At 58.1% G+C, this 10,926-nt stretch overlaps 1 protein-coding gene across 1 annotated transcript; it reads right to left on the reverse strand.

The window, feature by feature from the left end:
* Positions 1-2,476: 2,476 nt before the first annotated feature.
* Positions 2,477-9,867, reverse strand: Mapk13 (mitogen-activated protein kinase 13). The gene is made up of 13 exons (XM_048347310.1): positions 9,699-9,867; positions 9,300-9,429; positions 8,034-8,092; positions 5,563-5,671; positions 5,418-5,447; positions 4,816-4,863; positions 4,598-4,712; positions 4,429-4,500; positions 3,596-3,675; positions 3,312-3,390; positions 3,043-3,219; positions 2,734-2,843; positions 2,477-2,702 (listed from the first exon to the last, which is right to left on the reverse strand). The coding sequence occupies exons 1-12, from the start codon at positions 9,815-9,817 to the stop codon at positions 2,761-2,763; spliced, it is 1,101 nt and encodes a 366-aa protein (XP_048203267.1). The 5' UTR covers positions 9,818-9,867; the 3' UTR covers positions 2,477-2,702; positions 2,734-2,760.
* Between the last annotated feature and the right edge of the window lie 1,059 nt (positions 9,868-10,926).

The raw sequence follows: 10,926 nt of genomic DNA on the forward strand, positions 1-10,926 counted from the left end.
TACGCCAGGCAGAAGTGGGTGTCTCCCCTCCCACTTGTGCCCCCCCACCTCAGCCCATGCCAGCACCCAAGCCCCACCCTAGACGCTCCAGATGACTCGGTTCTCACCCAGGGCTGTGACTGAGGAGAGCACAGCCTGCAGGAGGGAGCGAAGGGCACCCAGGCTGTTACAGACCTGTCCAGTCTGCCTGCCTTATCTCTGCGAGGCCCTCTGAGTCACCCCTCGGCCTGGATGAAGCCAGACTCACCAACCCAAGGCCAGCACTCAGGATCCGCCCCAGCCAGGTCACCGGCCGTTCAGGAAGCCAAGTCCAGCCAGGCTCCGCCCTCCGTGTGAGGCCCACAGCCACGAGTCCCTTCAGGCTGCACCTGTCCTCGGGACCACTGGTGTGTATGTGGGGGGGGGGGGCAGCTGAGTGAAGCTTAATTCTGGGGTGAGGGGTGGACGGGAGGACCCTGGGGATCTTTGGAAGATTCTTCTGAGATACAGGCAGGGCCACCCAATTCTCCATCCTTCAATCGTGGGTGGATCCGCTTCAAACTGGGCATGACCACAGGACCCTGCCTCGTTGTCACTTGTTCTCTCACTCCCTCACCCAGCCAGGGCCGCCACGTGGCGTAACGGGAGTGGAGGACAAACCTCAGACCTTGGATGCTATACCCCTCCACACACACCTGGGGCGGAAGGAAGATGTCAGCTGTTCTCGGAGTGGAGCTGATCCACCTGCCTCTTCTTCCACTCAGGGGTTACCAGTAGGTGCTACCATAGCCAGCCAGAGGCCATCTGGAAGGGTGAGGATTTTTCTCAATGGAGAAGAATTCAGAGCCTGCCAAGCAGAGGCCCTGAGAATTGCCCAAGCTTTGGGCCTGCTCTGGCCTGTGCACTGCTATCCTAGGGAGAGAGCTATATGCAACACTATTGAGGAAAAAGGGGGACATCGTGTAGTAAACAATACTGAGCTCTTTTCCGCAGGACTTGTCAGAGCCTTTGTCAGTGTAAGCCTCCTGCTAGGTTCCAGAACTGGGACTCGATGGCAGATGGTGTTAGCATAAGGAGTGTGGGATCCAGGCTGGTTAAGGGATTGTAGCACAGTAGCTGCATCTGGATCCAAGTGCTGCTGCCCACACTTCCTTCCTACTTGTGAGAATCTGGCCCCCTCACTCTAGGACAGCAGAGATTGCTGTTTTCCAATAGACTTTATTCTTCAGAAAGTACAGAGTTCCCATACGTCCCATTTCCCCTGAAACTCCCATCTTCCGTGAGTGCAGTACATGGATTACAACAGCGATACATTTCTGCCTCAAGTCCCCAGGGTATTGAGGGTTGGCTCTTTGTGTTGCTACAGATTTTCACAAGGGCACAGTGCCACAAGTGCACAGTGCCACACGTCCACCATTCCTGGACGTGGAAGAGTTCTGCCGGTCTGGCCTTCGGCATCTTCTGGGGAGTGGAGGTCTCCGGAATCCTTCAGTCCTGACCGCAGGCTTCTCACTGGGCCCCAGGATGAACCAAGTCTGGAGGTCAGCTCCATGCTTCTCTCAGTCACCAGGCTGGGGCCAGGTGAGGGGCTGGGGTAGATGGCCCGTGTTGCCAGCTCTCAACTCCAGACTGGACAGTCAGAATCCCCAGGGCCCAGGAATCTGCATTCTATCCAGATTTGACTGTGCCCAGGGTGGGAAGCCCAAGGCCTGTGCCTGAGGATTTGTTCTACCAAAGCAAATGGAAGGATCCCAGCCACCGCCAGGTTGAAGCTCTGGAGAGACGCCATCTCCCCAAAGGAAGAAAAAGAACAGTATGTCAGAAAGCCACAGAAGCTGGGCACTGGTGCTCACACCTGTAATCCTAGCCATTCAGGATGCTTAGATCTGAGGATCACAGTTCAAAGCCAGCCTGGGCAGGATAGTGCGTGAGATTCTTATCTACTGAAAAAGCAGAAGCGGAGCTGTGGCTCAAAGTGGTAGAGCACTAGCCTTGAGCAAAAGAGCTCAGGGACAGTGCCAAGGCTCTGAGTTAAAGGTCCACGACTGACAAAGAAAAACAGTGCCACATAAAAGCCATTTCTATGCTCCCAGCAGACATACTCGTGAGATTTCACACCTTGATGGCTTAGTGCTTTCTCAAAATAAGCAGCTACCTCCCTGCTGGACTCAGCGGCCAGATGCATTCAGCTGAGAGATAAGACGGCCTGAGCACAGGGCCAAGAGCAGGCCTCCCTCATGACCATCTCTAGTGGACTGAATAACCCCCCTCCCCAAATACATACCCCCCCCCCGAACCTTAGAACATGACTTAATTTGGAAATAGACTTTGTAGCTCTATGGCATATACTGTATGGGCCCCAAGTCCAATGACTGGCACTTGCTTCTCTTTAGTCCAACCTGACCTTGAACTTGTGATTCTCCTACCTCAGCCTCCCAAGGGCTGCGATTATAGGTATCGCCCGCCACACCTGGCCCAGAGCCACCAGGAGCAAGATCCTGGGCCTGGCTCAGCCCAGTTGTTCGCAACCCCACCACAGCTGGGAAGGAAAGGGCCCAGCCCTCCAGTGCCTGCCCCTCCAGACAGGCAGGCAGACACAAGCCTGTGGGCTCCAAGGACAGCCTCCTACAGGAAGAACCGGATTCTGCCCGGGCTAGGCCAGGCCGTAGCAGGCTGGGGAAATGCTTTTCCAAGAAGGGCTGAAGTGAAGGGGGGCGGGGGGGGGGTGGCTAGTGCCTGGCTGGTGCGCAGCCCCAGGGCCAGCTGGAGGCCAGGCCGGGGTCACTGCAGCTTCATGCCGCTCCGCCTGCGCGAGTCCTTCCGGGCGATGGGGCTGAAGTTCACCACCTCCTTGTAGATGTGCTCTGCGGACGGGAGTGGGGTGGAGGGGTGCTTAGGGTAGGGAATGGGGTGCCGAGGACCAGAGTACCCATCACCCTCGGGCAATCAGTCCAAGGAGTAAAACACCCAGGAAGAAGGTCCCTGGGGGAGGGGGGGGCTCTGGGCCCCAGGAGGCCAGGCAGGGGCGGGAAGGGGGCCAGGGAGCGGGGCTGCGGCACTCACGCTTCCATTCATCCACAGAGAGTTTCTCGTGTTCTAAGGAATCATCGAACGGCTGCTGAGCCTCAGTCTCCTCCTCCGGATCCCGGAAGGGCTCAAAGAAGGGGTGGGCAAGAGCCTGGGAGGCGGTCAGGCGCTTGTCCACGTCCAGCTCCAGCATCTTCTCCAGCAGGTCTGTGGCTGCAAGAGCACAGCGTGAGCCTGGACAGCCCGGCCGGCCGCTGCCCGCGGGAACCGCCCCACACGCGCTAGGACCCAGCTCCCAGACTCACCCTGGGGGCTGGCGCGTGGGAAGAGCTGCGTGAAATCCTTCTTAGGGGTCTGGGGCAGGGACTGGATGTAGGATTTGGCCTGGGAGACAGAAAGCGTGGATCGCCTCAGGGCTCGTCTCCCAGGACAAAGCTGGACTGAAAGGCTGGCCTGAGTTCTAGGTAGGAGGAGGGCCCCTGCCGGAGCACAGGGACCCCACCTGGACTAGAGGGAGGCACAGGTGGCTCCTCCTTCCCAGAGGCCCACCGGCATAGCGCTGGCCAGCTCAGGCCTACGTGTCACCCACCGCTTTGTCCTTCAGCTTCTGTACAAACTCTGCGCCTGGGACGCCGGTCACTTTCAGGATCTGGGTGAGCTGGTCCAGGTCTTGGCAGCTGGTTAAGGCGTAACCTTCTCCTCTGCCGGCTCACGGCAGCCTGATTCGACGGTCCAGCGCCACGCCCACCCAGTCACAGCCTGATCTCAGGAGATAGACTCGGCTCGCTGCAGGACTTCCCAACAGACCAGATCAGCACGGAAGGGACCCGGCTGACAAGCGCAGGTCGCAGCACGTGCACCTCCAGCTCTCCTCCCACCGGGCCACCCTCCCCATCATCACACCGAGCTGAGTGGGAAGAGCCAAACACCTGCGCAGCACCTTTGGGCATTTGTGTCCACAGGGCCAAAGTGTTAGGGCCCCCTTCATGGGGATGGGATTACAGGGGGCTCGTGCTCATCCGCTCATTTATCCGCATTAAAATTACTCGAAGGAGTCGGGCACCATTGGCTCACACCGGAAATCCTAGCTACTCAGGAGGCTAAGATCTGAGGATCAAGGTTCAAAGCCAACTTGGGGCAGGAAAGTCCGTGAGACTCTTATCTCCAGTTGATCACCAAAAAGCTGGATGTGGAGCTGTGGCTCAAGTGGTAGAATGCTAGCCTCGCGCAAAAACAAAGCTCAGGGATGGCATCCAGGCCCTGAGTTCAAGTCGCACTACCACCAGCACACACACAGAGAAGACAGTTATTCTGCAGTGAGCATCTATGACTGTCACACTAAGCAAAAAGAGAGTGGTTTAGATGAAGTGTGTGTGTGGAATGGGTCAAGGGGTGAGGCCTGGCCTTTCCAGCAAAGGATACAATCTTTCCCCTTGAACAGCGTTTTTCCTGTCAGCATCTCGGCCATGATGCAGCCCACCGACCAGATGTCCACTGCAGAGAGAGCAGAGGCTGCCACCTGACCCACCAGACCCTCGGAGTGACAGGATAGCCTCGGGCCACCCCCCTGCCCGGCCCACCTAGCGCTGACCTGTCTGGTTATAGTGCATCCAGCTCAGGATCACCTCGGGGGCCCGGTACCAGCGAGTCACCACGTAGCCCGTCATCTCAGCATCTGCGTGCCGTGCCAGCCCAAAGTCCAGGATCTATGGCTCATGGGACACAGGGAGACAGAGCTCGCTGAGGGAAGGGGCTCCTGCAGGAGAGGGGGGGCACCCACCCAGGCTGACCCCCCCACAGTCCACTCACCTTCAGCTCACAGTCCTCATTCACGGCCAGGTTGCCCGGCTTCAGGTCCTGGGGGAAAGGGTGGAGAAGCAGCACGGTGCTGAGAGGCGCAGATCGGGGCCTCTCCTGCTTCTGTTGCAGGCCCTCTGGCCCCTTCTCTTCTCTGGGCCTCACATGTAAAGTCAGAGCTGGCTCACACCTGAAATCCTAGCTACTCAGGACGCTGAGCTCTGAGGAGCTCAGTTCTGAGCTAGCACAGACAGCAAAGTCCATGACACTGTGTCTCCAATTAATCATCAAAAAGCTGGAAGTAGAGCTAGGGTTCAAGTGGTAGTGTGCTAGCTTTGACCAAAAAAGCTCAGGGACAGTGCCTGGGCGCCCCAGGTGCAAAAACATCAATAAACAAATAGGAGTTGAGCTGGGTGTCCTGTGGGGCCCCCCATCAAACTCCAGATGTTTCTATCCTGGGTCCTGTAACACCAGCCCCGGATTGGTCTCGCCCACGGTGGTTTCCCACCAAGTTCCGGAGCCCAGGGTCCTTCCGGGGCCGAGGTTGGCTCTGAGAATTGCTGCCTGTGCTGACTTCCTCCCGGGCTGGGGCCCCCCAAGCAGAGAGAACTCACCCTGTGGACGACACCCGCGGAGTGGATGTACTGCGAGGGAGAGAAGGAGATGCCGTGAATATCCACCTCCGGGCTCGCTCAGGAGCCCCTTGCGGCTCTCTGCGCCATCGCAGCCCCCGCTGCCACCCTCCAGACACCTCCGCACCTTAAGACCTTTGAGCATCTGATACACCAAGTACTGCACCTTCTCCTCACTGAACTCCATGCCCATGATTTTCTGCAGGTCGGTCTGCATGAAGGGCATCACCAGGTAGCTGGAAGGCACAACAGCTTCTTGGCACCGTCCCCCAATGGCACCCCCACCCCACCCCCCAGTCTGGATCTGAGGCAGAGCTTGATGGAGGGGGAGTCACAACAGGAGCCTCCAAGATGACCTGGGCAAGAAGCTAAGAGAACCCCCAGGCTCCCTGAGGCAGCTAGGACACACAGTTGGCAGAGCCGAGGGGAAACACGGACATTGGAGCATGAGCAGGAAAACGTCTGTCAGCATTGCTCCTTCTACCCAAATGCTCCTCCCCCAGAGGGGCAGGCCCTGCCAAGCCCCGCCCCCCCAACAAACACCATCTCTGCTCTTCCCAGAAGGAAACACAGAACCATGTTCAGGAGAATAGAAGAAGCTGGAGGGGCTAGTGCACCCTGTCATTGGGGTGCAAAGCAGGGGCAGGGGCACGAGGCTAGCATCAGATGACTGTCACTCAAGGTAGTAACTGCAAAGTCCAGAGCAAAACATGATCAGTTACAGGAGTCATGTCGAAGACTGTCAGTGCGGCTTAGTGGTGGAGTGCTTCCCTAGCATGCAGGAAGCCCTGGGTTCGATTCTTCAGTACCATACAAACAGAAAAGGCCGGAAATGGTGCTGTGGCTCAAGTGACAGAGTGCTAGCCTTGAGGAAAAGAAGCTCAGGGGCAGTGCCCAGGCCCTGAGTTCAAGCTCCAGAGCTGGCAAAAATAAATAAATAAAGGAGTCATGTTGAAGAAAGTATATGGTGGAGGCTGTCTCCATGATTGTCTGATTTTTTTTTTCTTTTTAGCAGGTTCTGAGGCTTTAACTCAGGGCCTCATGCTCTTACTTGGCTTGCTGTGCTCACAGTTGATGCTCTACCATATGTCTGCTTTGGGCTTTTTTGCTAGTTAGGTGGAGATAAGAGTCTCAGGGACTTTCCTGTCTGGGCTGGATTTGAACCACAGTTCTAAGATCTCAGCCTTCTGAGTAGCTAGGATTACAGATGTGAGCCTCCCCAACCCTCAACATTCTCTACTGGGCCTCTTCTCCCACTCATCGGGCTATCAGTTTTCATCTCGTCACCCTCCTTCTTTGATTTTTTTGGTGGTACTGGGGCTTGAACTCAAGGCTGTGTACTTACTAAGCAGGTACTCTGCTATTAAGCCGTGCCTCCAGCCTCATGTCCTGGCTATGTTTTGAGATAGGGTCTTGCTTCATTGTCTGCATGCACACCTAGACTGTAATCTGCCTATTTTAGGCTTCCCTTCATTGCTGGAACGGCAAGTGTGCGCCACCATGCCCAGCTTCTTCTACTGAGATGAAGTCCTGTGGACTCTTCTAAGCCCAGATGAGTCTCTATCATCCTTCTGATTTCACTTCCTTCATAGCTAGAGTGGCAGCCATGAGCCGCCGAAGCCTGGCTTTCTTCCTCCTTTTGTGTCTTCTCTCAAAAGTGAATATCTGAATCCACATCATCTGTTCCTGGGTTTCAACTACCATCCACAATCCACATCTCCAGCCCCACCTTCTTCTCTGGAGGTCTATGTTTAGCTGCAATTGCCGATTTCACAGCCTCTATAAAAAGTAAAGTTCACAATCTTTCCTCCTCGCTCTGTTCTTCCTCCACCCTGTATTCCAAGCAGGAAGCAGCACCGCCTCACGCTACCTCCGCATCCCAACGGAGAGAACAAGATTCCATTGGTACCTGCCTCAGGTACAAGTCCCACCCCCTCCACTGTAGAGCAAGGTCTAGGGTCCAAACCCTGGCCTCCCTGCTGTCTCTCCTCCCCAGAGGCATTCTGTTCCTTTCTCACTGCTGGCCAAGTACATCTCCCAAACCAGAGCAGGTCGCTGCCACACTCAAAATCTGTGCAGACTCAAGGCCGCCTAGGGAATCGAGTCTTGAGCTGAAGGTTGGCACTGGCCTCTGCTTGAACTCTGAATTCAACACTGTCCGCACTCCAATATTGACCCAGCAAAGCGTGACACTTCACAGACCAAATGTCTGCTTCTGTGTAAACTGCCAAATGCTCCATAAGCTAGAGAAAGCCAAGGCCGGCTGATCTCCTGCCTGAGGTCCAGAGCCGCATGCGGGCCCCGGGCAATGGCAGGGGAGTGGGTGTAGATACTGAGGGCTGACAGTGTTGTCCTCTTGCTGTTAACATCAGGAACACAGCAGCACAGACAGCGCTGTGCAGGACGGACACCTGTGGGCGGGCCCATTCCCTCTCTTACCTGCTTGCCTTTCCTGCCTCCATGCAGCCTTACCTGACAGCCAGGAGCTGCCGGGGTGGGAGTGCTCCCCCTCCTCTACACACACCCCCAGAAGCCAGAAGCTCCCCCAATGTATTCCCATGACCAAGGAAGCCCCGAATCTAGGGTAGCCTGACTCACAAGTCATGGAAGTTGCGTAGGGAAGAGGCTGGGGTGAAGACATCCAGGAGTCCGATGACCTGGGGAAGGGAAGGAGTCTCCAGTAAGGCTGGACCACCACCTCCCCTCCTCTCCCTCCTCCAGGCCCAAGTGCCACAGGACCCCCTCCCAAGCAGGAGGCTGAGCCCCCATAAAATGGGGCAAGGCCAAAGAGGAACTACTTTCCCTTCTGTTCCAGGGAACTTGCTATTAACTGTGGAGGATAATAGTCAGGCTAGAAGGAGAATGAGGTGCTCATTGCTCCCTAGTGTACACAGGATAAATACATACCCACACTCCATGTAAAAACCACAAGACTTCAAAGGGGGGGGGGGGCGGGGAAATAAACAAAGGGGCTTTCTAGCCAGAAGGTCTTGGCCTTTGACCTTGGGGCTCCAGGTAATCTCCTCTCCCCCAATTCTCTGCCTGCCACAGGGCTGATCCACAGCCACATGCAAGATCACAGGGGCTGGAGGCCTCAGGGGTGGGAATTTGTGGGGAAAAGATGGAGCTTAAAATGCGTATAACACTTTTAAACCACCATTTGAGATGTCGGCCCTTTTGTGGGGCTGGCGGGGGGGGGGCCCAGAGCTGGGCCACAGGTTTTCCTGGCTGTTTCTATCAGACAGGACAGTGTAATAGTCATGTTCTCTGGCCTGATGCCGAGATTCAAGTCCTCCCTCTGACACTAACAAACCACATAGCCGAGGAGGCTTTCCGTGCCTCGGTTTCCCATCTGTGATGCGAGCGAGCACTGGGAATTTATCTCACGTGTCACTGGAGGATTTACACAGGTGAGTTTGTGCAGTTAGCAGTGCCCAGCACTATGCTGACTGGACCAGGAAGTATTCATTGTTGTCCTTATTCACAGGTAGACACCACACCGGCCCTGTGGGTGTCTACTGGGGGGAGGGGGGGGCAGGGGTTCTTAAGACACAGAGCGAATGACAAAGTTCCTCTTGGCCTATTTCCTTCTAACACCGAGACACAACCTTGGCACCTTACAAAGCTATTCTGCCAAAAATGCACTTTGCACCTTCGGGGAAAATGAGCCCGGCAGGTCCTGGCACCCCCCTCATTTTACTATGGAGAGTGGGAGCCAGGATTAGGGGAGCAGATTTCCCTGCTCCGGGCCACCTGGTTCCTGGATTCCGAGGCAGCTACACCCGGGGGTGGGGGTGTCGCCCCCCCCCAGTGCCCCAGCCTCCCCCCACCCTCCCCCACCCCCCACCCCCCTGCCTAGCCTACATTCTCATGCTGCATGTGCTTGAGCAGCAGCAGCTCGCGGTAGGCCCGGCGCGCGAAGATCTCCGACTGGAAGGGCCGGCTCAGCTTCTTGATGGCCACCTTCTCCCCTGACCGCTTGTCGATGGCGGAGCTGGGGGGTGAGGGGTGGGGACGGGCGGGTCAGCGGGCAGCGCAGGGGCCTTCCTGCCCACCCCGACGGCTTCACCTCACCCCCGCACGTCTGGCAGGGGCCGCACCCGCGGCGATGTGGCAAGTTCCTTCCCCTGGGGAGGGGGGAGGGCAGCGCTCCCTCCCTGCTCCGGGCTGGAAGTCTGGGTAAGGGGACCCAGTCCTCACGCACGCCCCCCCCCCCAGGCCCCCTGGCCGTCCAGGGTGCCCCCCCCCACGCTGGGCTCTCACCACACGGCGCCGTAGGCCCCGCTGCCCACGTGCGTGGGGGTCAGGTAGGTCTTGGGCAGCTCCCAGGCCGTCTTGTTGACGTCCAGCTTGTAGAAGCCCCGTCTCCGGAGGAGGCTCATCCCGGGCTCCCTCCGCGGCCCGGCTCGGCGGCTGCGGTCCCTGCGCGCCCGGGCTCTGTGCGCCCCGACACCCTCCCGCCGCCGCCGCCGCCGCCCCGCGCCCGCCCCCGCGCAGGGCGGGGACTCCGGCCGTCCCCAGCCGCCCGCCCCGCCCCGCCCCACGCACCTGCCCAGGTGCAGCCACGCCCGCCCGGGCCCGCCCCGCCCCGCCCCCAGCCACCTGCGGCCCGTGGGGGGCTACCGTGCAGAATGGGGGTGACCTCCAGGAGGGGGGGGGGCGCCTGGGGAGACCTGAGATGGGGGGGAGCAGAGGCCGGGCTTTCCCCGCTCCTCCAGCCTGGATCCCTTTAGGAAGAGCTCCAAGGAGTTTGGGGGATGATTCAGGGGAGTTGGCGGGGGGGGGGGGGGGGAGTCCACAATTCAGGGGGGTCTAATGAAGCCCCGAGATCCCAGGTCCTCAGCTTTGCCGTTCTGTCCACTCCGGGTCAGTTTCTTTCTGCCCACGCTCCTCCTCCCTCCTGTCATTCTGTCAAACAACCACATGGCATCCGAAATCCCTTCTGAATCTCATGAAGATACGGATTGAACAAAACCACAGTGTGGTGCTGAAGCCCCAGAATGAACAGCGCCCAGGTGGTGACAGCGTGCACGTCCACGCAGGTGCCGAGTGCCAGGTCTGCGAGTCGGAAGTGGGTCCTGCTAGGGAGCTGGGGATGACCTGGTCTCACTGTGGAGCGGGGAGCCGGCCTCTAACCCTGATCCTCCTGCCTCAGCCTCTTGGGCACTGCGAGGGCAGATGTGTAGCACAATACCTGGCACGGAGTTCCAGCTTCAAAGGCAGAGATGGCAGTGGGGAGGGCAGGAAACAAACGCAAGTGCTTCAGATGCCCGGTGGACTGGCTGGCAGGGAGAAAGGGGTGGACTGGGGGTACCTCTTGTTTTCTGCTCAGAGAGGGAGAAGGTGTGTTCACATGGAAAGGCATTTGTCAGCAAGCTGGGGGTCCACAGCCCCCAAACCCTGTGGCGACAGCCCCTCCCGCATACCCTGTAACATCGGGTGATCCTGAAAGATGATCCAGAGGTTGGGGGGGGGGGGCGGAGCCCACGGC

This window comes from Perognathus longimembris, chromosome 6, assembly GCF_023159225.1.
Source record: "Perognathus longimembris pacificus isolate PPM17 chromosome 6, ASM2315922v1, whole genome shotgun sequence".
NCBI classification, from domain to species: Eukaryota; Metazoa; Chordata; class Mammalia; order Rodentia; family Heteromyidae; genus Perognathus; species Perognathus longimembris.

Excerpts from the sequence above, each read along its gene's own strand:
- Mapk13 (XM_048347310.1), bottom strand. The coding sequence starts at position 9,817 with ATGAGCCTCCTCCGGAGACGGGGCTTCTACAAGCTGGACGTCAACAAG. Across the intron at positions 5,672-8,033 it reads CTACGCAACTTCCATGACTT|CTACCTGGTGATGCCCTTCA; the intron begins GTGAGTCAGGCT and ends TGTGCCTTCCAG. Across the intron at positions 3,676-4,428 it reads GCTGTTCAAGGGGAAAGATT|ACCTGGACCAGCTCACCCAG; the intron begins GTATCCTTTGCT and ends CCAGCTGCCAAG.